Source organism: Saccopteryx leptura, chromosome 11, assembly GCF_036850995.1.
Source record: "Saccopteryx leptura isolate mSacLep1 chromosome 11, mSacLep1_pri_phased_curated, whole genome shotgun sequence".
Lineage (NCBI taxonomy): Eukaryota > Metazoa > Chordata > Mammalia > Chiroptera > Emballonuridae > Saccopteryx > Saccopteryx leptura.
The window spans coordinates 49,955,551-49,983,189 of record NC_089513.1 but is presented as its reverse complement, the minus strand read 5'-3'; the positions used below and the strand labels follow the sequence as shown (position 1 = coordinate 49,983,189).

General features: G+C 36.3%; 1 protein-coding gene across 3 annotated transcripts in view; it reads right to left on the bottom strand.

The window, feature by feature from the left end:
- NDC80 (NDC80 kinetochore complex component) overlaps positions 1-27,639 on the bottom strand; it is a 41,495-nt gene that overhangs the window by 4,364 nt on the left and 9,492 nt on the right. For 2 of the 3 annotated variants that reach the window (XM_066352623.1, XM_066352621.1), the window contains 10 exons: positions 24,569-24,658; positions 21,817-21,910; positions 20,104-20,210; positions 19,236-19,380; positions 15,238-15,443; positions 11,193-11,345; positions 8,532-8,621; positions 4,773-4,865; positions 3,461-3,591; positions 304-406 (listed from right to left, as the gene is read on the bottom strand). In XM_066352623.1, the coding sequence (XP_066208720.1) occupies positions 304-406; positions 3,461-3,591; positions 4,773-4,865; positions 8,532-8,621; positions 11,193-11,345; positions 15,238-15,443; positions 19,236-19,380; positions 20,104-20,210; positions 21,817-21,910; positions 24,569-24,658 (1,212 nt within the window). The remainder of the gene's footprint in view (positions 1-303; positions 407-3,460; positions 3,592-4,772; positions 4,866-8,531; positions 8,622-11,192; positions 11,346-15,237; positions 15,444-19,235; positions 19,381-20,103; positions 20,211-21,816; positions 21,911-24,568; positions 24,659-27,639) is intronic. The other variant, XM_066352622.1, reaches the window with a different exon arrangement.

Below are 27,639 nucleotides of genomic sequence, written 5' to 3'. Positions count from 1 at the left end.
TGAAATTAACAGAAAAAAATATTTGTCATAACATGCTCTTTCATCTGAATGAAAACTTTAATGTACTAAAATGTTTTCAGTATGGAGAGCAAAGTTAGCCACCACATTCTATACTATTAATGTAATATCACTGTTGTTTCTGTGAACAAAACAGATTACTTTATAAGACGTATAAGTGTCTCTTTGCAACACTGCTAGAAAGGATTCTTCTGATAAATTTACACAAGATCATATTTCCCAAACAGAATTACATGAAAGTTTTAAAGCTTTTTTAAGATGTAGAAAAGCCCTTCACACACTTACCTCCACAGACCCTACATGTGTAGCAACCATCTCTAAAAGACACTGCAAGTTATTCCCCACTTTTCGTCTCTCTTCAGTTGTGGTCTGTACAACTAGTTGGTATCTGTGGAATAAAAACTCTTGTTTGAGTTGTCTAGGAAAAAAACTTAATATATCAGTTCTAGTTAGTTCACTTCTCCTTTTCATATTCAATAAAACCAGGTTCTGATAGGGATATCTGCTGTTGTTATATGTATAATTCACAGAGGTCCAATTTTCAATCATTAAAACGGAAGAAAAAAAAAATTCAAAGATCCCTTGCAAGCAACAAATATACAGCAAAAAGACCTCAATCTTTAACATACAAAGCTTGGGAGCAAATTACCTAAGTCTCCAAAAGGATTGTAAACTTAATCCTTTTTAAAAAAATTCATTTTAGAGGAGGAAAAAGAGAGAGAGAAAGGGAGAGAGAGAGAAGGGGGGAGGAGCAGGAAGCATCAACTCCCATATGTGCCTTGACCAGGCAAGCCCAGGGTTTTGAACTGGTGACCTCAGCATTCCAGGTCGATGCTTTATCCACTGCGCCACCACAGGTCAGGCCTTAATTCTTGATCTAATATTTTTCTATAATTATCATGCATAATAGCATTTAGAGTAAAAATTCCTCTTCACAAATGTTTTCAGAGGCAACACATTAAAAATACTTAAATGGGAGAGCAGGGGTCTTGTTTTTAGGCCTTCAAATTCAAATTCAAAACAAAAACTGCAAGCCAAAAAAACCTTCAACTGAGTTGACTATCCCTAGGCTATAAATAAGAAAGTGAACGCCTGACCAGGTGGTAGCACAGTGGATAGATTGTCTGCCTGGTACACTGAGGACCCAGGTTTGAAACCCTAAGGTCACTGGCTTGAGCATGGGATTATAGACATGACTCAATGGTCGCTGGCTGGCCTGGACTGCCCGCCCCAACAAGGCACATATGGGAATGCAATCAATGAACAACTAAGGTGCTGCAACTATGAGTTGATGCTTCTCATCTCTCTCCCTTACTGTCTCTCCCTTTCTCGCTAAAAAAAAGAAAATGAAGAACTGTGATTTTCTTCCTTTCTCTCTCTCTCTTTCTTTTTGTTTTAATTAAGTGAGAGGTAGTGAGGCAGGGAGGCAGGGAGGTAGAGACAGACTCCCGCATGTGTCCTGACCAGGATTCACTCAGCAAGCCCACTAGGGGGTGATGCTCTGCCCATCTGGGGCTGCTGCTCCAAGTTGCTTGGAATGGAGCCATTTCAGCACCTGCTGGAGCCATTCTCAGTGCCTGGGGTCAAATTGCTCAAACCATTTGAGCCATGGATGTAGGACAGGAGGTGGGGGACGAGTGAGAGAGGGAGGGAGAGAGGGAGAGGAGAAAGGGAGAGAGAGAGAGAGGAGGAGGAGGGGTGGAGAAGCAGGTCACTTCTCCTGTGTGCCCTGATTGGGAATCAAACCTGGGGACTTCCACATACTGGGCCGACGCTCTACCACTGAGCCAAAGGTCAGGACCAGAACTGTGATTTTCTTATGGGTTATACTTCTAACCTTAAAGTCAGATTTTTAAAAGTTATTTGAAGGCCACTTAAGAATTATATAACCTGTGAATTATCTATTTAGAATATTAATTTTATAGATGTTGTAGTAGAGAATTATATATATAAAGGCAGAATATTCTACAAGAAAAAAAGTCTATTTTTAGTTATAGTTATTACATGTTGTGCCTAAATTTTTTCCTATGTAAGTTTTAAAATTATAAGGAAAACCAAAAGAGAAAACTTGGCAATGTATAATTTGATAATGAAGAACTTCTAAGAAATGTAACATATAGCAGAACCCAGTCAGTTCTGTTATAATGCTTGTTTGGAAATACGTATTTGTTTCAATTGGATATATTAGGTAGCAATTTGAGCATAATGTAAAATTTGCATTTGCTGATTCCAATTTCCTTCTTGAGAAACATTAGGTGAATGCAGAAAACTGTACTCAGCTGAATCCATATGCAAAGAAATACATAAGACACAAAATACTCCCTCAGTTCATCACATGTATGATGAGCCACATGTATCCAAATCTGGTGTTACAACCTTCCATTTAATTTGGATAACCCTCTTCCTACCTCTCCTCAATAATGCAACCCTTTGGATACTCATTTCCCCACACAAACTTCAGGTCTTTTAAAAATAAAGAATGATATTTATCATAGTATTTATGTGTTAAATATTTAACATGCTTACAATTGTGCTAGCATTTTCATTAGGTCCCAGTTTTGTTTATGTGTCACTGACAGAGATTTTGTGTTGGGCTCCAAACACAATTTTCCTACAGGTCCTGTGATTCTTATCATAGATTCTGTATAGCATAGTAAATATTACGAAGGCATGTGTTGCGTTATAGCAAGCAGACTGACTATGTGATTTATAGTATAATATAGTTTATATATACCTAATTTCTAGAAACTATATATTTTTTTGTGTGGCAGAGACAGAGAGAATCAGAGGGACAGATAGGGACAGACAGGAAGGGAGAGAGATGAGAAACATCAATTCTTTGTTGCGGCGCCTTAGTTGTTTGTTGATTGATTTCTCATATGTGCCTTGACTGGGGGGCTACAGCAGACCGAGTGACCCCTTGCTTGAGCCAGCGACCTTGGGCTCATGCTGGTGAGCCCTGCTCAAACCAGATGAGCCTGTGCTCAAGCTGGCAACCTCGGGGTCTTGAACCTGGGTCCTCCACATCCCAGTCCGATGCTCTATCCACTGTGCCACCACCTGGTCAGGCTAGAAACTCTATCTTTAAAATGTGAGCTGAGCGAAGTTTATTAAACTTTAGTGAAATTTAATTAAAATTTACTAATAGAAAAAGTTATTTGAATTGATTTAAAATTTTATATTGTTTCCAAGAACAAAAAGCCATTTATTAAATTTGATCTAAAAAGGAAGGAGCCAGTAGCTATAATAGCAGCACAATGTATTTTTCTGGGGAAAGTATCTTCACATTACAAGCTATTTTGCCAAGTTCTATTTACTATTCCCTCGCCTTCAAAAAGCTCTACAACACAGTTTAAAGCAAGTAAATATAGATTTAGTTTTATAGCAATGTCAAATAATTAAACTGAAAATAACATGATAAATCTTGGTGAAATGAACTTACTCCCGCTGAATAGAATCTAATTCATTCATAGCTTCACTGAGGCCGTCGTTAACAGCACTCTCCAGCGTGTGCTTGTGTTTCTCCAAGGACTGCAGCTCACTGGCACATTTGTTGTCCTCTTCCTCAGCTTCCTATTAGAATAACAGGATAAAGCCATGGTTATATAGATTTCTTTTAATATTCACATTCTATATACTTTAAATGGACTTTAAAAAATTTATGAAAGCATTCTGAAAAGTCAGGTTGAATCATTTGTATTCTAAGGATTCTTACTGCTTTACATGTAAGAGATAATACTCTTTTAGGAATCTTATACTGTAAACATAAATGTGACCTCAACAAGCCTGAATAAAATTCTTTCAGCAGTATTTTTCAAGTCTGAACTATAGGAAATTTTATGATACTGTAATTTAATTTTTTTCCATGAGCATCAAAGATGCTGTTTTTATAACTCAAAATGTGGATAACTTTCATACTACTATTTAAGCAGCCCAAATTAATTAATTCTTAGGTTTCTCAAGATGAAATATAAAAATTCACTTAAGTGCTTTACAGAAAAAAAAGGTGTTGTCATAGAAGACATATAAAAAAAACAAAACTGATTACCAAATGCCTCATATTTCACATGTAGACCATATTATTGCTGGTGTATTTTCTAAAAATTTTACACAGCCTAAAGAATGTATAAGCCCTAAAGTTCTATAGGGCAAGAGAAAAGTTTTCAATTCCTAATACTTTGTTGGTGTAATTATGTAAAAAATATTCGTATGGTTAAAATTTTCATGTAAGATGCATTAACTGATAACGAACAGTCATCACACTTTGAGTACCTTCCTAAGTAAAATGCTGGCCAGAAGTGCGGTTGGAGGAGGTAGAGAATATATTTCATTATTTTACCCATAGTTCGGATTTCATGTAAATGATTTCCGGAATACTGCCAACATAGTCAGTTTGTAATGATACTTTATATGCAATCACATATACAAACGGCCTTATTGGGGTTTAAGATTTAGGAATAGTTACCACTAAATCTCCATAGAAAAGTAGACGAAATTATGTTTAAAACATGGTTTGGTCTTACAGGGATCCTAAATCACAATGCGAGTATAGAATATTAGTGACAGAGTAAACATATTTACCATTCCCTCAAGTCCAGTGAAATAGCCCAAGTCCAAAAACAGTCATTTAAAAGAATAAAATAACTCCTTTCCATAAACTTTGAATAGAAGACAAAACTACAACACAAGTTACAGGGTCAATCAATAATGGCATAGCTTTGGCTAATCTATACAAAGTGTGGCAAAGTTCTTACCTTAACTTTTTGTTGGTAAAGATCATCCAGCTTTTGAATTTCTTCTTTCAGAGTTTTTACACTTCTCTTGCTTTCTGTTACCATTGTATTTAACTTGGGGAATAAAACTTTAGATAAGAAATCATACCCATACATCAAAAATTTTAAAATAAGTTAAAAAACTCATATTAATAAATTAACTAACTAAACCATGTGATTTCTTCTAGTTCTTTTGAATACTCCATCATTTGTCTTAAGAATTTATTATTCCAAAGAGGAGTTAATTTCAAGAAAATCTGCAATTAATGTTTAAATGCAGAGTGGTATAGTAGGACATTAGTTAGGAATCAAAAGTGTGGCTTAATTCCCAGTAAAAGAAGGATAGCATTATGTTTTTCCACTAGTTGCTGTGGGAATGCTTTTAAGCTCTCATATATACAGTATTATATAAATATTATATACTATGTTTTTTATGTCAATTTATTAAAAATATAAATTATTTTTGCTTCTACATTAGTTTTCTAGCTTTCCATTTCTGTTCACTTTCTGGGATATTAAAAAACCTATTCATATGGATTTTATTGGGCAACATTTGCTAATTGCTTACAGTCAATGCATTTTTCCAAAGAGTAATAAAGCAATTACATTTAACCTTGAGCTTTAAGATATATTGAAACTTTTCCTGGATGTGGACTTTTCCTGGACTCCTGCTCCCTGTGACAGCTCCTAACAGACTGAACTGTGGTTGGGTTGCCTTTCTCAGGGATTTGGCATGGTGATGGGGCCAACTTGGACTTGGTGAACATGTTAAGGACACTACTTTTTTATGGATTCTTGCTGTATTGGCCAAGAGTTTGCTTAAAGGCTTTTAATCACTGTAAAAAAATAGAAGACTGGATAAAGAAGATGGGGCACATATACACCATGGTATACTATTCAGCTAGAAGAAATGATGACATCAGATCACTTAAAGCAGAATGGTGGAATCTTGATAACATTATGTGGAGTGATATAAGTGAATCAGAAAAAAGCAAGAACTGCAGGATTCCACTCATTGGTGGGACATAAAAGCGAGACTAAGAGACATGGACAGGAGTGTGGTGGTTACGGGGGTGGGGGGAGGGAATGAGGGAGAGGGGGAGGGGGAGGGGTACAAAGAAAACTGGATAGAGGGTGACGGAGGACGATCTCTCTTTGGGTGATGAGTATGCAACAGAACTAAATGACAAGATAACCTGGAAATGTTTTCTTTGAATATATGTATCCCGATTTATTGATGTCATCCCATTAAAGTAAAAATTTATTTATTAAAAAAAAAAAGATATACTGAAACTAAAACTGAAGGAAAAGTGTTTCAATAGCTCATTTCCTGCTAAGTGCTGATACCAGTTGATATTGGTAATACAGAACATTTTCAGCTAGATCAAGAGGAAAATATTTCCCATAGGAAACAAAATAGTAAAATGTATAAACTGACATCTTTCTTTAAAAGTAATGTTCTACATTTACATATATTTAAAAAATTTATATATCTATGTTTTGAGGAAAATTTAGTGAAGCTATTGTTATTTATTGAAAGGTAGGATGGTAATAAAAAAATGAGAACACGTTAAAGAAACTCGCATATACTTCAATCATCATTCCTATCCTATTTTACATATAAAAAGAGTGCCCTGAAAAGAATGCTATTTACTCAAGATCATGCAACCAGCATACGCCCAGAACTCAAACCTGGATGTTCCATCTCCAAGGACTTTTTCTATACCACCTGCCTTTTCTATTATCTTAAATACTATGGCTACTGAAGCTATAAATTTGCTTCTAATCAAATATACTTTACTTCTGAAGTAATTACTATGCAAGTTGTTTCACTGAATTCAACTGCAGTAAGAACAATGGACACCCAGATCACCAGCACTTCCACTAGATGCTCAAGGTTGTTCAAAATCAGGTTTACTTATCTCTGAGGAGCTTATATTTTCATGTCAGCTTTACTAAAGTTTCACCAATTAATTAAACATTTCCCCACTTGATTATGACAAATACACATTTCCAACTGGTAAACAGAAAAAATGAAAGAAAATAATAATCATCAATGATAATTTTGCAACCAAAAAGGACTACTGCTACTACTTGGGCATACTTCCTCTAGTCTACCTCCTTTGTTTCTTTCTTTCATTCAATAAAGAGCTCTAAAGTTGCTTATAAGAAGGTAGAGCCAGAAAATGGAATTCCATCACTTCTTGTCTCCAGACAACCAAGATACTTGTATGAAACCTTCCCTTTTTCCTTCCAGTCAGTTTCAGGATATAGGATACCCATTTCCTCATGAACAAATTTCCAGCTCTTCTCTGGATCTATGCTTTCATATTTCTTTATATCATCAATCCCTGCTGCTCTTAATTTTTAAAAAATTTATCCTCTTGCCCTTGAACTCCATCTCTTATAGTTAAAACCAACACCCTCCCCCATAAAGAATCCTCAAATAAAACCACAAAAAACAAAAACGTTTCCAATATACCACTTTATAACTACTGTTTCATTTCCTTTCCTTAGACACAAACATTTTTATAACAATCTAATTTGTCATAGTCCACAAAGAGTAACCTATTTCATACCATAGTATCTTTCATCTCCTACCATTTAAGTTTCAATCCACAGTAATATGCTCTCTGGCTCCTCTGCTTTTGCAGATGTCACTAGTAACCATCCTAGTTGCTAAAAAGCAAATGAACAACTTTCAGCCTTGATATTCGGAATCGGAGTAACATTGGTTGGCTCCCTTCTGAAATCCCCTTCCTTGGTTTTTAAGACCATGTAAACTCCTGCTTTCCTCTTTAATTCTTTGGAGGTCCTTCTAATTCTTCCTTTTAACTTTCTTTCTCTGCTTTCACTTTGACCTGGATGTTCTCCCAGGACTCTGGTCTTGGCTATATTTTCATTTGCTCACGTGAGAGCTCTCATTCTCACCAACTGAGAAATTTCCTGGTTTTAATTAGCTGCATACTAAGAAACATCTATCTGTATATCTCCAAACTCCAACTGCCTATTGGACATTCTTCACTTTGGTGACCCAGAAAACTGAAACTCAGCATATGCCAGTGTGAAATTCTCTCTTCCAGACCTTTCTCTTGTATCCTTTATCTAGGTTCTAGAACACCACCACAGACAAATATTCTCTTTAAGAAAACTTTTTATGCTCTTCTGAATTGTCTCCTTCACTCAGTTATCTCTGTACTGTTCAATTTTACCAAGAATCCTGCTAAGACACTTTTGTGTGTGTGGCAGAGACAGAGAGATATCGGTGTATTTCAGAAGCAGAAACTTTTTAAAAACTACTTTTGGAAATAGACTTTCAAAGATACTTATATGTGAGTTTCCCTGAATGCCTCTGACCACAATGAGAAACCTGGTAAGGAATTTCTTTCCCTAGTTCATTTTAACCCCAAATACTACACATCTACCTTTAAGGTAGCCATCTCAAAAACCTTTTAGCATAAAAAGGAGTATTATTAAATTATTTCAAGTTAAAAGTGGCAATTCTCCATTAAAAACAAAGGGGAATGCCCTCAGTTACATATATTCCTTCATCATAGATGATACGTAAAGTCTAGGATGTTTAAGTTACTTTAAAAATTACTTTAAAAGTTTCTAAGTCCACTCTCATTTTTCATATTTTATTAAAAATTTATTCCTTAGCAATTAGAAACCACAAATCGCATGTAATTTTGTTTTAAAAAATCTTCTTTTTGCTCTTAATGACTATGTGTTGTTACTTACTTGTTCTAAAGTGTCATCTAACCCCATTTTTTTATTTAGAGCTTTATTACTGTCCTCTTCAGTTTGGTTTAAGAGTTCCTTGAGTGGTACCTATAAAATACATAGGAATGTGTGTTACACATGACACAAGTAAATACACAGCTCCTCTCATGAGGTATCTATACAACGTGACAGAAGGAACCACTTTTGGAGAAAGAGTGAATTCGTGATATTCTGAATTTAAACATAACATTAAGAATGTAAAATTAATTTTTAATGTAATTAAACATTACTATAGAATTTAACTTGCTTTTGGTTTTGAATACATATAAAATTCTACATTTGCTTACCATTCTGGAATCTACTGTTATTAAACATTTTATAAGTACACTTAGTTTAATGCCATCTCAGAAACAATTTATTATATTCTCCAAATGCATCATTTCTATTAATCCTTTTCAACTTTTTAGTCTTACAATTATCTGCTTCTATTTATTTCCTTTTACCCTATCCATTGCAACTATATTGTAATAGCAGAGACTAGAGCAGGGTCTGGTTGAATAAGCTACACAATGGAGGACTCTGAAGCTGCAAAAGAAATGAGGAACATCTCAACATTCTACTGTAGAGATTCATAGGTTATTCTGTGAATAAAGAAAGGTGGGAGGCCTACATAGGTAAATGTTTACCAGTTTATTTATATAGAATATAACTCCGGAACAGCCGACTACAGACACACAGAGTGAGGTGTCTGGGAAGGGGCACGGGCCTTGTGTGCCCTCTGGACTTTGCCACTCTCCCAGCATCTCCACACATCCACCAACCCGAAGCTCTTATATGTTTGTGTTTCTTATGCTTTTCTGCTATTTTACTGATTTTAATTCGACAAAGCATTCACTGCTCCACATTATTATTATTTTTTATTAAAGTAAAACTTACACATTAAATGGTTAAACTGAAATACTTAAGTTAAAATAAAGTTAACTTAAAATTAAATTTTAAAGTGTACAATCCAGAGGCATTTAGTAATCCACCATATTATATAACCATCACCTCTAGTTCCAAAACATTTCTATCACTCCTAGAGAAGCCCCTGTATGTTACTGTTTTCAGTTGGTCTTTTGAGGTTTTAGGTGCGTTTTAATTTTGGGCTCTTCAGTTTCGAAAGGTATAATGTCCTCTTAACTTTTCTCCAAATATTGTGACAGTTGAAATGGTAACTTCTTAATTCTATTTCTATTTTTATTGCTCTATTATTATGTAAAATTATTTCAAAAAATGTTTCCTCCTTTTCTGAGCATATGTATTCTTTTTGCAATGGATGCTTTTTACAGTGATTTAATTCAGGTAATTATTTTTTATTTATTTATTTTTTTTTCATTTTTCTAAAGCTGGAAATGGGGAGAGACAGTCAGACAGACTCCCGCATGCGCCCGACCGGGATCCACCCGGCACGCCCACCATGGGGCAACGCTCTGCCCACCAGGGGGCGATGCTCTGCCCATCCTGGGCGTCGCCATATTGCGACCAGAGCCACTCTAGCGCCTGGGGCAGAGGCCACAGAGCCATCCCCAGCCCCCGGGCCATCTTTGCTCCAATGGAGCCTTGGCTGCGGGAGGGGAAGAGAGAGACAGAGAGGAAAGCGCGGCGGAGGGGTGGAGAAGCAAATGGGCGCTTCTCCTGTGTGCCCTGGCCGGGAATCGAACCCGGGTCCTCCGCTCAGGTAATTATTTTTTAAACTAGTCATGTCAAACTACTCAAAACAATGGTCAGTCAACTGTCTGTCTGGTTGCCTGGCTATCTGCCCACCTACCTAGCAATTGCTTGAGAAATAATTCAGTAAAAGACTAAATGTTTACTGGTTGGTTTTTTTAAAAATTGAAAACAAGTCTAGCTTTACTTAAACAGTCTATCGACCAAATAAACTGTAATCTCTGGGAAAATAGGGACTTTATCATTGTGGGTATTTTATTTCCAGCACCTAGCTAATATGGAACATATGTACTGAATAATTCACTGAAGGAATGAATAATTCTCAAAGAGAAATTGTTTAACTTTAGAGTTGACATTCTTATATTAAAAAATTAAGTATTTTAAAAATGGACATTTTAGAGGGCCACTAAAATAGTAAAATTTGTGAATAATTAAGTTGTAAAGAGCAATTTAAAATTTTTCTTCCCCAAATTACATCCTTTGACATATTTAACAATCAGGTACAGATTTCTCATCACTGATTGCTGAAGTCTCTTGATGCTCTATTATATTTTATGTTTTCATGTGTGTACTTGTGCCTGAAACTTTTTCCCACAGACAACCCCCATAATCTTCCAAGATTCATTTCAGGTTTGCCATCTCTCTGTGGATTCTTTTCTCTCCATTCTGGGAAGAACTGATCTTGTTACCATACTTTGTAAAGACTTCTAATAAAGTACAATATTCTACTGGATAGTTAAACAGATAAAATAGGTAGGGAGGAAGAAAAGGTATTATAATTCTAAGAGTAATGTATAATAGGAGAATTTTTTTTCTACCAAGAACAAAGAAGATAAAAACTTCCAGTATTTATTGCTATGTTTAGTCCTGAGTTACAGATATGCTGAAATCTAAACTTTTACTTATAGACATATGCACCAGACATCAATGATATAATTTGAAAACTCTGATGTACTCATCATTACTTACATAAACTTGAACTCTGTATTTGACAAGGCAGTTGGCACCAGCTTCAGGATTAAACTTTATTTCAAAGTCATAACCTTTGGAATTCTCAGCACCTTTAGGGATAAGTTTTAATTTTCTAGCCAACTTGTGATACTCGGCTAATTGTGTTTCAATCTATAAGATGAGAACACAAAAAGGAATGTTAAAAAAACAAACAACCCCATTCCAAATGGTTTTCAATAGGCATTTCTCTAATTTTACACAAAATTATATTATCTTTTTAGTAGTGTAGTAATTTAGTATACTATAAGCAGTATATTAACTACTGTTCTTCCATTTGTCTGACAAATAGTTTGGAATGAGTCTACATTTATTTTGTTATTAATGAAAATCCACCCACTTCCCTTTAAAAATAACTTATAGAACCAATAAGCAGATATAAAGGAAGAGGTATGAAGCAAACCAAACTTAGGTACATACATCACAGTCAAAAAACTTAAAACCAATGATAATACCTTGCTAACAGTTTGTTAAAGATTTTGATTTCAGTGACATGCATTTGTTCATCACCACCACCTGAATATAAGCTCTGAGAAAGCAGTCGAATCCCCAGCACCCAGAATAGTACTTGGCATATAGTAGATACTAAGTATTGGAGTAGAGAAATGAATCTTCAGAGTCTAGGCAATTTGTTTTCATACTGCTTCCTCCATTTAATACATGCTTATTCCCTTGTTGCTATTACCATCTATAAAAACGAATCCTTTGAGTGAAAAAACGCAATGGCAAAAGCACCCATTGGAACTTGCTTAAATAATTTGCCATTTCCAAAAATTTACTAGCTCTACACACTTATTAAATTTAAGATTTCTTATTGATGAATCCGGATATCATCTCAACTACCATTTGTTGTATAGTAGCTTTCTAGGGACTACTAATATGCATGTCTATTTATCCTTACACTAAATAGTACTAGGGATAGTTTCTTCTGTTCTTTACTAGCATTTCATTGATCAAATGAAAACCTCGTTCCCAAGCCCATGTCCTTTATCATGTCTAACTGCAGGGAGAGCAAATATGTGACATGTGTCTCCTCCCCACAACCAATTTAGACAGTGAAATCTGATTAACTCTTTCCTGATGATTCTAGATGCACTCTCAAAGTCTGTCTCAACAAAGAACTCCAAAAGGCTACCAAAGCCAGAGGTGGCACAGAGAATAAAAATTAGTTCAGAAAAAAATGATGAATGAAATATTTATACTAAACTTTTGCATTCTGCCACCATTCTTTACTATCTCTTACCCAGGACCCAAGGGCTTACTTATTTCAGTGTCCATGGTCCTATTGTGGCTCTTCATTAGGCTACTGCTTATCTACTTCCCTGATAATTTTATTTCTTTCAGCCTCATCTTCCAAATCAAAAGTAGCATTCTTTTTAGTACAGCTAGTTTTAGCTAGTTAAACTGAGAGTTTACCTAGCCCAGAGGTTCCTAACTTCTTCTTTCCCACAATGCTCAAGAGATAAAAATACACTCAGTAACTGTTGAGGTAACTCATTTCAGATTCACCAATCTAGTCTAACCACACTTCATTTTATAAATAAGGAAACTGAAACTATGACAGCTTAGATGACACACTCAAGTGACATAGGCATGATGTGGCAATCCAGGGCTAAAACACAGGTTTACCAAATTCAAGGTTCAAAGACAGGCGATTTCTTATGGATGCATATTTTTCTCCTTAATGTACAAAAATAGATTACTAGAGGGTTAGGAGGATGAGGGAGTACAGATGGTTAAAACAAAGCAAAATTACAGTGAAACAGAGCCAAAAAGAGAGGTAACACTTATTTTTGATCCTGAACTGTCTATTCCAGATTAAGAATTACATGTATAGGTGTTAAAATACAGGTTTTAATAAAGCAATTATTAAGAAACTTATTTAGAAACTGTCTGCATTTTACCTATAACATACTCTATAATGTGAACAGGATGAAAAGGCAGTATTGGCCCTTATATAAATGTAGCCACATTTGAGCTACTTTTTTTCCTTTTAACAATGGTGGTAAACATACAAGAAAAATATAAATAAAGATAAATATATAAGAAATATTATACTAAGAAAAGTGCTAGAAGTAATAGGATAAAATTGTATTACTTTTAGACCAAAAGATAGAAATTAATTTCTTCTTAGTGATATTTAAATTTTAGAAGTATACCTACAAACAAAACTTGTAACTGAAAATATTAGAGTAAAACACTTCAAATAAATATTTGTCTGGAACCCTAAAAAAATGAGCCTTTTAAAAGACATGCTTTCTTTTCCTTTCCTTAAAACAAATTTTATATAAGTTTTCTTAAGAATAAAAATAGTGTATTATAGCATAAAAGACTGCTGTGAAACTGATAGGAAAATTTTCCTAGACAATTTGTTACTATATTGTTTTAGAAACATTGGTGATATGTTGGTGATAATGCTGAGTCATTAAAGTCCTTTATACTGATTTTTACTGATTTCTACATTGCAAAGTCAGATAGTCCAGACCCATATAATAGCCCATTAGATATTTTCACTTGAATGTCCAATGAACACAATAGGTCCAGCAGACCACCTCCATTGCTGACTGGCAACTTCTCTTTTATTCCCGATTGAGGGGTAACTTGCTCAGTTGTCCAAGCCAGACACTGACTGTTCCTCCTCTTTTCATCAGGTCTTTTTCATTCTACCTTTTAAGTAGTCAGAATCTATCCACTTCTTTTAATCTCCACTAGCATTATCTAAATTCAGCTTATAAATTCTCACATTACTGCCATATATCCTTATCTGGCTGTTTTGCTATCTTCCAATCCATTTTTCCTATTATCAAAACAGATTTTTCTGCCCGATCGACGCTGGCGCTGTGGATTTAGTGTTGACCTGGGATGCTGAGGTCCCAGGTTCCAAGCCTCGAGGTTGCTGGCTTGAGTGCAGGCTCATCACTTTGAGTGTGGGATAATCGACATGATCCTGTGTTCGCTGTCTTGAGCCCAAAGGTCGCTGTCTTGAAGCCCAAGGTTGTGGCTTGAGCTAAGGGTCATTGGCTCAGTTGGAGCCCACCCATCAAGGCACATATGAGAAGTTATCAATAAATAACTAAAGTGACGCAACTATGAGTTGATGCTTCTCATTTCTTTCCCTTCCTATCTGTTTCTCTCTCTCTCTCGGTAAACAACCCCCCCCCCCCCCTGATTTTTCTGAAATGTGATACCTGTTTACAAAATTTTAAGGGCTTCTTAGAGTTTTCAGGATAAAATCCTGAATATGACAATGATCTTCACTGTCTGGCCCATGTTTATCTCTCACATCTCATTTGTTGCCCCCATCCCTTGCTATTAATTACCAGCCATGTGAAACGCTAAGGATACTAGAGTGCATCATGCTATTTTTTCTCTGCGTGCTCCCACATACTTTGCTGACTCCCGTACCCTTGCCATGCTAGCTCTTACTTCCATTTCCCAACTCAGTTCAGGTTTTATCTCTTCAAGGAAGCCTGATCCATCTGCCCACACAATGCACACTAAATTTGGGTTGAGTATACTAATGTTTTCTCAGTACCTTACAGAAATTCCTATTAGAGGTCTTATCTCATGGTAGAAAATATCAACTATACTAAAAGTTTCTTGACGGTAGAATCTGTGTCTTTTTATCTTTATTTCCTCTATGCCCAGCATGATTTGTATACAACAGAAGTTAAAATGAATGTTTGAGTAGTGAACAGGTAAATTAAGAGGTGAATCACGTCCTCTTCTTGTATAAAAGGCATGGGATTTATTAAAATTATTTTCATGACCTAGGAGACATTTTGCTTATTTTGGCTTACTGTTTGAAAATAAAAGACTACCTCAAATTTGACTGAAAAAGGCTACTGAATTGACTTAAAGGGATGAGTGCGTTTTAGTAAAATGTCGATGCTAAACAATTGTACCTGTTTAGCCAATTTATTCTACACACTCAGTTTTTAATCAGGACAGACCTTTACAAAGGTCTGCTCTGGTGAGCTGCCACTCTGGAAATGAAATGACATACCGCCTCTTTGCCTCTGGCATATTTTAGCTCCTCATTCCACATCTGCTGTTGTTCATCCTCCAGGTCCTTGGTTAGTTTATTAATGGTCTGCTGCAATTCATTTCTTTCATGATTTATTCTCTCTATGTCTGCAACTGAGTACTTCTGGTTATCAACAATATTCTGTAGTCGAGTATTCTCCTGTTTCATTGTTTCACATTCTAGTTCTGTGTAAAAAAAATTGTTACAATCCTTCAATTTCTAGAAAGAAAGTATGCCTTTATTTATTAATTGTTTAAGCAAGAGGAGAGATAGACAGACTCTCACATGCGCCCTGACTGGGACTCACCCAACTACCCCGCCTGGGGCCGATGCTCGTATCAACCAAGCTATCCTCTGTGCTTGGGACTGACACTTGAACCAATCGAGCCACTGGCTGCAAGAGGGGAAGAGAGTGTGAAGGGGGAGAGGGAGGGAGAGAGAAGCAGATGGTTGCTTCCCATGTGTGCCCTGACCAGGGATCAAAGCTGGGTTGTCTGTACGCATGGCTGGTGCTCTATCCATGAACAAACTGGCCATGGCCAAAAATTATGTCATTATTTAATAGATCTGATTAAGATGTCCAAATTTTCAAGTTCTGTACATATATGATTTCTCTTTTGGATAGTTCTGTTTGATTCTTCCTTATTAATGACATTTTTGAAAGATGAAACACAAGTTTTATGTGAACCTTATTTCCCTATTGCCATGCTTTGGTTTTCAGAAAGTGTTGTTTGGAAAAAATATGACCCCACACGTAATGGTTACGATTAAGAATTGTAGCCTGACTAGGCAGTGGTACAGTGAATAGAGCTGGAGTACCCAAACTGTGGCCCCCTGAGGCCATTTATCCGGTCCCCTGCTGCACTTCCGGAAGGGACACCTCTTTCAGTGGTGGTCAGTGAGAGGAGCATAGTTTCCATTGAAATACTGGTCACTTTGTTGATTTAAATTGACTTGTTCTTTATTTTAAATATTGTATTTGTTCCTATTTTGTTTTTTTTTACTTTAAAATAAGATATGTGCAGTGTGCATAGGGATTTGTTCATAGCTTTTTTTATAGTCCGACCCTCCAACAGTCTGAGGGGCAGTGAACTGGCCCCCTGTGTAAAAAGTTTGGGGACCCCTGGAATAGAGCATTGACTTGGGATGCTAAGGCCACAGGTTCAAAACCCTGAGGCTGTTGGCTTGAGCACGGGATCATAAACATGAAGACATGACACCACGGTCTCTGGCTCAGCTGGAGCCCTATCCTACCCCCATCAAGGCACATATGAGAAGCAATCAATGAACAACTAAAGTGCTGCATCTACAAGTTGATGCTTCTCATCTCTCTCCTTTCCTGTGTGTCTGTCTCTTAAAAAAATAAATAAAAGAATTGTTACACTTAAGGGGAATAGTCTGTCAATGTTCAGTTCAAATGCTTTTAATACTCCTACATGACTCTCCGCAATAAGCCAGGAAACCCACAAATTTTTCACAAACACAAAAATATTTGTATTAAAATATATCAGTTTATTCTTATTTCATTGAATTTTCAGAGGTTTCATCAGAAATTAAGTAACCATAGCAGTTAGGTTCTAGCTTTGCCTATTTGCCAAAATTTGTAATCAAGAATGACTATATTGTACCAAGGCAATATGGTACATACAAGAAGTAAATGAGTATGCAGAGGAGGAGAAATGATAAAATTTAAAATATCTGAGGTTATACAGAACAGTGTTTTTGAACCTTCTATCTCATAGCTTATAAATATGACAGCGGTTTAAAGCAGGCTGGGATAATGCATGGGGACGCGCATGACCAAGGGGGCCAGGAGAAATCATCCTGAGGGTGGGGAGGATTAAGATCTTGGCTTTGTGATAATCTGTTTGTAGCACTGTTGCTGGAAAGCTCTGCACCTGAACGCACAGTAAATTAATGGTTAATTTAAATAAAATTTTATACAGGAGTCTGCACAAAATAATCAGTAATGTACAGTATCTGTTGAGTTTAAATATATTTCATTTGCTTTTGGCCATGAATGGTTTTAACTAACCAATTAGGTTAAAATACTCAGAATAAAAACATCTTAGGTTAACAGCTGTCAAATTATTGTCTCAAACTAAATCACTCTGGAATGGCAAATGATTGAAGTATTTCTCTCTCACTCAGTTTGCAATTATTGGGAAAAAGGCTCACAAAAAAAAGCATAGGCCCTGGCCGGTTTGCTCAGTGGTAGAGCGTCGGCCTGGTGTGTGGGAGTCCCAGCCAGGGCACACAGGAGAAGCGCCCATCTGCTTCTCCACCCCTCCCCCTCTCCTTCCTCTCTGTCTCTCTCTTCCCCTCCCGCAGCCAAGGCTCCATTGCAGCAAAGTTGGCCCGTGCGCTGAGGATGGCTCTGTGGCTTCTGCCTCAGGCGCTAGAATGGCTGATTGTGGCAGAGCGATGCCCCAGATGGGCAGAGCATCGCCTCCTGGTGGGCATGCTGGGTGGATCCCGGTCAGGCGCATGTGGGAGTCTGCCTGACTGCCTCCCCATTTCCAACTTCAGAAAAAAAAGAAAAGAAAAAAAGTATACAAATTCTCTCGATTAAACACTAATAAAGTAAGAGTATTAATTTTATAAAATATTGATTTAATGGCATGACAAATATTGCTATAACAAGAAATTAGTCTATAGTTCCTTGTAACTATGGAAAACAAACAGTAGGGACCCAGTGTAAACTATTCAAAGACCTGGTTTACAGCAAATCTAAAATATATGATCAGTTATTAAATACAAAACAAAATACCCCATTCAGTCATTGCCCCTGATAATTATTATTCTGGACAGATGATCGCTATTCCATAGGGTAGAAGTTAAATATCCTAAGGACAACCTATACAACTCCTACGTGGGACAGACACAGCCTATAAAACCCAAAAAAGAATAAAATTGAGGCAGGCGAAGACTTGGGAAAATAGTATAGTAGGTTCATACTGTTATTTATTTTTTAATTGCCATTCAATGACAGCAATTTGTAGATAACTTCCTTTGCTCTCCTTCTGGCATCAGAGAAGTATTAATCAAATCATACACCAGTCTTTTCAGTGTCTATGATTAGATCAATGTGTTCATGAAAAAAAGGTTAGGAACACACAAGTCATAAACAAGCTTTCTTTAATTGGGATCCTGTTTCATAACAATCATAGTACTTGCATCTTTTCATTATATTTTCAATCACCTTAAGCTGCTGAGTAGTTTAGTGGGCAGTGATAGAGGTAAGGTCATTATAGCACACTGAAGCTAGCAGTGATTTAAGAATCTGGCTTATTAATTACCAGGTAGAATAGAATGTATATTTATATTCAGGCAGCCTGACATTCTTAGGTTAGGTCCTTCTTGGCTTCAAAAAGCCAGGTACCTGAAAACAAGAAGGTATCAAACACGCTGGGCAATGGTCACACAAAGATATGAAGTCCTAATCCCTGGATTTTGTAAACACTACCTTATTTGGAAAAGGAGATTTTGCAGATGTGATTAAGTGTAGTGTTTTGAGATGAGATTACCCTGAGTTGTCTAGGTTGGCCCTAAATGTTATCAAAATGTCCTTAAGGATAAAAGCAAAGAGAAACTAACAGACACAAGAGGAGACAGACACACAGACAAGGCATGTGAGAATGGAGGCAACACAGGAATGCTATGAGACACCAGACGCTGGAAGAGACAAGGAATGGATTCCCCTCCACAGTCCTCAAGCAAACTGAGGAGTCTGAATTTAGAGCCTTTAGAACTGTGAGTGAATAAATTTTTGTTGTTTTTAGAAACCAAGTTTGTGGTCATTTGTTACAACAGCCTCAGAAAACTAATACAGAAAGCACTGGAAACTTGGTAGCCTGCTTTAGCTATTTAACATTAAAGGAAAAAAAGATGTGGATGACACAGCTTTTTATGTGATTAATCTCACACAGATCCCCATCCCAGTCCGAATGACCTCTTTTAGCGTTAGTTATGCTTACCTATCCTAGAAATATCTTCATCGAGACTATTCAATTTTTGATCAAGAATGGCTGAATGAGACTCCAAATTGCTCAGGTATGCCTGATATTTTTGAACATCTGCTTGTAAGGAAGCTTTCAGTTTTCTCAATGTCTCTAAACGATTCTTTAAAAGAAAAAAACGTTAAATTAGTTATTCTCATCAATAATAATTCTATACTTCACTTGAAAGTAAAGCAATATTGCTTAAATTCATTTTAGAGTAAGGTAAATAAGAGTTTTCCTTTCATTTTTAGAGGGAGTCAAGGGACTTTACTAGTATTATGTAATTAAAAGATGTACTTTTTAAAAAGTCAGTTTGAGATAGAAAATGTCAAGAGCCAGAATGAAAAAGCACAAACACTTAAAATCTGATATTTTACAGAACAGTCTGGGTGCTTCAACAATATAACAGACAAAATAAAATTAGATATATGAATATTATCATTTAGCTTTTTGAAAGTTGCTAGAACACAATGTATTATATAAACCTTTTTATTACCATTTCCTTTCCACTAACAAAACTCAGGGCTCTTGTAAATAGAGATGTATAACATGAGAAACTGGTGCAAAATATCTTTTTGGTCTTACGTAAATAGGTAAGACTCTTTCATCATACTCTAATCATTAGTCCAAAACAGAACACAAGGGAAAACAAAGCTCCAGAGATATCAAACATGTTTTCATTGGGAGTTCTGTTCTATGAAAAAAGATTTACTTTTTAAGAAGCTTATTTTGTTTACCTATTTTTAAAAATTTTCAGAAGTAGCTGGTATTCAAAAAGAAGACCCAGGAGTCCAAAAGAGCTCAGTAAGTGTATAAGTTAATGAAGATAAACATGTTGACTAACCGGTTCTGTTTCTCTTTCTTGTTCCAGTCTTGCAATTTGTTCATTCAGTGCTTTGTTTTTCGCTGCTAATGATTCCAGCTTGAAAGCATCTACATTAAATAAATCCTCTGGAGACAAAAACCCAAAACCTTCATAAGATCTCAAATCTGCCTTGAACATTGTTCCCCAGGTTTTCACCATTGCTCTCACTTCTTTTGGTCTTTGGCCAACACTGTCAGCGAAGGACAATCACCTTCTGCAAAACAGCAAACTATCCTCCTTTCTCCATCACACTCTCTACCTCCTTATCCAGCTTTATTTTTCCGGTACCACTTAACACAATTGCCCTACAGTGCTCATTTGATTCTTGTCTCTGTCTAAAATAACGTAAACTCATTGGGCAGAATTTTTATCCCTTACTCATTACCGTATCCTCAGTGCCTAAATGGTGGTTAGCACACAACAGGTATAGAATAAATATTGTTTGAATAAATGAATACAATTTGTTTAATTAATTATAAAGAGAAATATTAAAGAACTCTACAGATGCTTTCTGTATTAGATCACTATGAACTTTCCTTTTTTAAAACATCATTTACCCTGCTCCCTCTCTCATTTGGAGAAGTGAAAATGCTCCAGATTATTCTTCAGAACGTACATCCAATGGGAACATAAAGGATTGCTTTCACCTATGTGCTAATAGTGGCAAGGCTATACTCTCCTGTTTTGATTGATTTTATTGTCCTTGGAAGAAAAGCTTTACATCGGGGTAGTCAACCTTTTTATACCTACTGCCCACTTCTGTATCTGTTAGTAGTAAAATTTTCTAACTGCCCACCGGTTCCACAGTAATGGTGATTTATAAAGTAGGAAAGTAACTTTACTTTATAAAATTTATAAAGCAGGGTTACAGCAAGTTAAAGCATATAATAATAATTACTTACCAAGTACTTTATGTCGGATTTTGCTAAGTTTGGCAGAATAAATCTTTATAAAACAACTTACTATAGTTAAATCTATCTTTTTATTTATACTTTGGTTGCTCCACTATCGCCAACCATGAAAGCTGGAACGCCCACTAGTGGGCGGTAGGGACCAGGTTCACTACCACTGCTTTACACAATATTATCTATTTTACCTCCTACTCTGGCATGCTATATACAAGGCTATCTCAGTATAAGAACAAAAACATAGAACAATACTTCTGCAACATTTTAGAGTTAGCCAGTAAATATTGAGTATCACTTGATTATAGCTGAGTGGAAAATTTTTTCTTTGGAAATAAAAGGGCAGATTAACTTTCTGTCACAAATTTTGAAAGCAACCTTAGGTCTTTTGACTAATTGGTTAATTTCTCAAATAGAACAGCAAAGATATCACAGAAATATTATCCTCGAAGAGGAATAACACTTGCTGATTATCTTCTGTTCTTCTGGTAGTGTGTTTGATACCATATGACCATCTAATCTTGCAAAACCTTGTTAACAAGTAGTTTAAGGTCACATAGCCAGTAAGGGGCAATGCCTCAGGTCTGACTCCAACACCAGTATTCTTTTGTTCAACTATTACTTCTTTTTACCCAGGAAACAATGAAGATAAAAATCAGTAGGTATCCAAATGAATTGAAAGTGAGTAGCTCGTAGAAACACTGGGTATGGTAAACTAAGCTACAAATCCATGGGCAGAGTTAAATAAATGACCAAAAGCAAGCACACTGGGAATGAGAACACTTACTCAGCTTTGACTGCAACTCTGCATTCATCTCCTCAAAGCTGTCAGCACCACTCATGAAACTCTCATAGCATTTTATGGTGTAGTCCAAAAACAACTGATTGGGTTAAACAGATTTAAAAACAAAGACATGATTCTCTATTTTGTTTCACTTTTCTAACTGAAAGTTTAGATTTGAATTAAAAGAAAGTCAGGAATACTAAGTAGCCAGATGAATTCCTACAAATGAGACACAAACCTAGGGTATATCACTAAATATGCTGCACAGACTTATTTTGCTAATTCTAATACTGAGGAGAAAAACACTTAAAATAGTAACAGAACACTATTCATTAAAAAGCAAAAAAACCTTATTTTCAGGAAGCTAATTAATAAATACAATTCAACATAAAATGTACAAACATTTATATTTAGATAATCAACTTTGTGAAAAATTTAAATGAATTACCAATCATATTAAGTCCAATTAAACTGACAAGGTCCAGTTGTGAAAACCAGAACGTAATTAATAAAGGCTGTAATTTCATTCTAACTTCAGGCTAAAAAATGGCATGACTATTAGAGATCTAAACAGTGTAATACTATCATTCTTCACATTTATGCAGGAGAAAGTAACACTTATTTTGCAGTTCTGAGTTGTTTTGGTCATGGAGGATGCATGCTTTATCAGGAGGTAAGGATGGCTGGTCAGAATTTTTCCATAGCCTACATGAAGTAAATATCTCTCAAACCAATTTACTTTGCACCGATCCTGTGCTTACTAAGGAATCTTCTTTTTACTTGGTTGATATAAAAGGGGTATTCTGAAAAGGCAGTATGAGAATTTCTATAATTGGAAAGGTGTTATCGCTGATGGTAAATTTTTCATTTTACTTCAGACAAGTCTCTTAGGAAATCAATGAGAATGAATCACTTTCCTTAAACTCAGTCAATTTTGATTTTTCAGGTTAAAAAAAAATGAGTTTCTGGATCCACAAAGCTGAGTGAGGCTCAGAATCTCAAGGTAATTGCTTTAATAACTCTCTAATTAAAAATAACCCTTTAGGCCCAGGCCAGTTTGCTCAGTGGTAGAGCATCAGCCTGGTGTATGGATGCACTGGGTTTGATTCCCAGTCAAGGCACACAGGAGAGGTGACAATCTGCTTTTCCACCCCTCCCACTCCCCCTTCTCTCTCTCTTCACCTCCCGCAGCCATGGCTTGATTGGTTTGAGCGCATCAGTGTGGGCACTGAGGATGGTTCCATGGAGCCTCCACCTCAGGTGCTAAAAATAGCTCAGTTGCGAACATGGCCCCAGATTGGCAGAAAATTGGCCCCAGAAGGGGGTTGCCAGGTAGATTCTGGTCAGACCACATGTGGGAATCTGTCTCCCCTCCTTTCACTTGGAAAAAGAATGAAAAAAAAAAAGCATTTCCTGAAATAATTAGCTAAAATAACTTTGGTTTAACCTTTAAAATAAATGTTAATAATTTTAATATTTAGTAAGTACTGTATTTATATTTGGGTGAAATCTGAGGCACATATAAATCTAGTCCAATACACATACTGCAATTTGAGAATTTTCCTGCTAGCTGCTTCTCTACTAGGGATCATAGCTAAAGTGTTTGTTTGTTTTTTAATCAATGGTATAAATCAGTTTGAACTAGTCAAGCATCTTTGAACTATTTCCTTATTTCCTAGGTAGTAATAACAAATGAGGCTGATATTATTTCCACTTTCTTTTATGAAAAACGCTCCAAAGAGTGAAGGAAAGAAGAAGGGCAGATAATTGTTTTTCTTCTTAGGGACCTGCATGGTGATAGACGTTTTACAGTATGCCAAGGGACATTGTTGTTTAACCTCAACATTATAAATTTATTCCTCAGAGTTGTCTGTCCCATTTGAATATATGAATTTATATATTTTAGAAAATAGGGTGGATGGGACTAGTTATATATTTTGGGCTCTAATAAGGTGTGGCTTGGGAACCAATTAAGACTGTTTACTTTTGGAAGTAGAAAGTCTGATCTAAGTGGCAATATGTTGAACTAAAATGACCAAAACAAACAAAAAACCAGCATGCAATATGTTAATGTTCAATCTATTATGCTATGTATTGACAAAGAATTTTATTAAAATAAGCTGCATTATTGATATCTTGGTTCTAAGAGATGGGAGAGGAAAAGAAATGTATGTATACATTAACAATAATGTCATGATTTAATTTTACTTGTCCTGTAATTTTTACCTACTTAGTTAACATTTTCAAATTTCTGTGCCTAATTTCAGGAAGTTACAATGGGCTTTAGAAGTTTTTCGGGCCCTGGCCAGTTTGCTCAGTGGTAGAGCGTCGGCCTGGTGTGCGGAAGTCCTGGGTTTGATTCCCGGCCAGGGCACACAGGAGAGGCACCCATCTGCTTCTCCACCCCTCCCCCTCTCCTTCCTCTCTGTCTCTCTTCCCCTCCAGCAGCCAAGGCTCCCTTGGAGCAAAAGATGGCCTGGGCGCTGGGGATGGCTCCTTGGCCTCTGCCCCAGGCGCTCGAGTGGCTCTGGTCGTGACAGAGTGATGCCCCAGATGGGCAGAGCATCGCCCCCTGGTGGGTGTGCCGGGTGGATCCCAGTCGGGCGCATGCGGGAGTCTGTCTGACTGCCTCCCCATTTCCAGCTTCAGAAAAAAAAAAAAAAGAAAAGCTCTATAAAAGAACAAATTAATTTCAATAGAGAGGCATTTAGTTAATACTATCAAGATAACTAATGTTAACAGTAACGAGAAATACCTTATTGTACATAATTCCATCTTCAGTTTCTTCTTCCAAAGGTTGGCCATCATCAAATAAAGGTGAGCTTTCTCTCATGGCAGTATGTAACTAATTAGTATACAAGCAACATATTAAAAGTTTATAAGGAAAACATACAGCTTTCATGTTTTATCAATTGCTCTTAGTGCCATTTTAGATGCATTTATATTACTGCATGCTTGAATATTTCTCTTCAGAGATTATTTTATTGAGCCTTAAAATATTATCCTTCAGATATATTAGTAACAAAATCCCTTAGGATTATAAAGGGATGGGTTCCATATTCAGTTTTATTCTACAGAGAAAAATAGGCTGATCTTTAGACTATTAACCCATTGCTAGCATATACATACATATAATGCAACTCTTAAAATCCAAAACATAAAACATGAATAATTATTTCTCTTTTACATGAACTCAATTTAGGTGCTCATATGCTATCTACTGACTCCTTCAGTATGTATCAATATACAATTTGGCTTGAATTTTACAATATAAAATCTTCAAAAATACAATTGTTTAAGCCTGAAAGTGATTACAGATAATAAATTATAACAAAACATTGAGATGTTTATAATTTACAAGCTAAAAAAATGGCTAAAGGTTTTTAAGGCACATAAATTCCATTTGGAATACTGTTTTTATAATATAAAACTGCTATAAAATGTGAAGCTACAAATGAATATCTAGTACAATGAATACTGAAGTTTCTAAGAAAAGGATTATGTATGAGTATAAAAGAACAATGTGGTTTCTACTGAAAAGATTTCATTAAATTTTCTTATCATAGGGCTCAATATACGATTCCTGTCATTGATTCTTAAATTGTTAGTGTTCAGTTTTTCCACATTAAGCAAATCAAGATAGGAAAGGAGATGTCAACTTATACAATAGACTTGGAGGCATCTCAAGAGCTTGTTTGCCAAAAGAAGCCATAATAGGTAATCCACGAGCTCCTGGAATCATTGTGGAAATGCTGTCTCCCAATCACTTAATGACATACCATGCTCAGGCAGAAAAGATTAAAGTGCTCTAGCAACAACAGGGGTGTATTTGGGGCGGGAGCAGAGAGGGAGTTACCCAATGTCCATGGGTATTCACTGAGGAGAGACAAATTAAATACATAAATTTTATATATAAAGTTCAATAAAACTTGAGTGAGTTGTATTAATGGACTATGGTATTAGATTTCTACTCCTATTTAACAATTGGGGCTGCTGAATGTACCAGAATGTCTACTGTTTCAAATTCCATACACTCAGTGCCAGAATACATGCAGTTAAGAGCTAACTGACGGGCAAGAGAAAGCGGGGGGGGGGGGGGAGGACGGAACAACATTGGTATTAAGGATTCTAGCACTAAGTAGAGCAGGAAACTCAGAAGCTTATAAAAAGAGACAGCATTAGACTCAATAAAAATGTACACTTCTGTAACAGTCAAAATACAGCACAAAAATCAAGAGTACAAAAGGGAAAAAATATTTGTACCATTTACGTAAGACCTAATTTCTCCAACTTGACTGTTTTTGATATACAAAATGGTGCTTACAAATAAGGAAAAAAGGCAAAAGACACAAACAGGCAGTAACAATGTAAAAAACGTTCATGTTTAAAACAAAACATTGTGAATATGAAAATTATCACATCAATTATTAAAAACATTGATAAGGCCCTGGCCAGTTGGCTCAATGGTAGAATGTTGGCCTGGCGTATGGATGTCCTGGTTTGATTCCTGATCAGGGCACACAGGAGAAGCGACCATCTGCTTCTACACCCTTCCTCCTCCAGCAGCTATGGCTCAACTGATTGAAGAGTTGGTCCCAGGAGCTGAGGATAGCACCTTTGCCTTAGGTGCTAAAAATAGCTCACACACCCAGATGGGCAGAGCATTACCCCACAGCGGGCTTGCCAGGTAGATCCTGCTCAGGGCACATGTGGGAGTCTCTTTGCCTCCCCTGCTCTGACTTAATTAAAAATAAATAAATAAATAAAAATTAAAAAAAAACATTGATAAGCTTATTAATATAAAATTCAATATATAAAGGGTTCAAATTAGAAGCAAATAATGAAATACAAAACAGTCAAAAATATGCACAAACAAGCAAACAAGTTATGAAAAACCATATAAAAACATAATTGCTTTAGTAATATTTGTATTAAAACAAGCTATTTTTCACTTTCCAGTGGTTGAAGATTTTAAAGCAATGTCTACGGTATGGGAAAGTTGGTGAGCTCATACATTGTTGAGGAGCTTTTACTAGGTGCAAGTTTTCTGGAGGGAAATTTGTCAATATGCATCAAAAGCTTAACAAATACAAAATACACAAAATTTTTTACAGCAAAAATGTACCTTTAAAATATATCTCGAGGAAATGTTTTAAGTTGTCTCTGAGTTGTCATGGTTATATCACTTTCTGTGTATGCTTTTCTGTATTTTCCAACCTTTTTGCAATAAATATGGATTTTAATTTAAAAAGGGAAAGAAAAATAAATGTTATGGGGGAAATAATTTCTTACTTTTTGAGCTGTAAAATCTCATGAAAACAAAAAATCTCGTGAATGTGGTACTTCCTACCCCTCACCTCAGGAATCGTGTATTATTAGTTTGAAGAATTTAAAATCAAGCATGCTTTTCCTTTTTTTCTTTCTTTTTAAGAAATGGGGAAGAGAGAGAGAGAGCAAGACAGGGAGCATGAGAAAGAGGAGGGAGAAGACGGAAGCATCTATTCATAGTAGTTACTGTCTGTATGGGTTTTTTTTGTATTTTTCTGAGCTGGAAATGGGGAGACAGTATGACAGACTCCTGCATGCACCCGACCGGTATCCACCCGGCACGCCCACCAGGGGGCGATGCTCTGCCCCTCTGGGGCACCACTCTGTTGCAACCAGAGCCATTCTAGCGTCTGAGGCAGAGGTCATAGAGCCATCCTCAGCGCCCGGGCCAACTTTGCTCCAATGGAGCCTTGGCTGCAGGAGGGGAAGAGAGAGACAGAGAGGAAGGAGAGGGGGAGGGGTGGAGAAGCAGATGGGCGCTTCTCCTGTGTGCCCTGG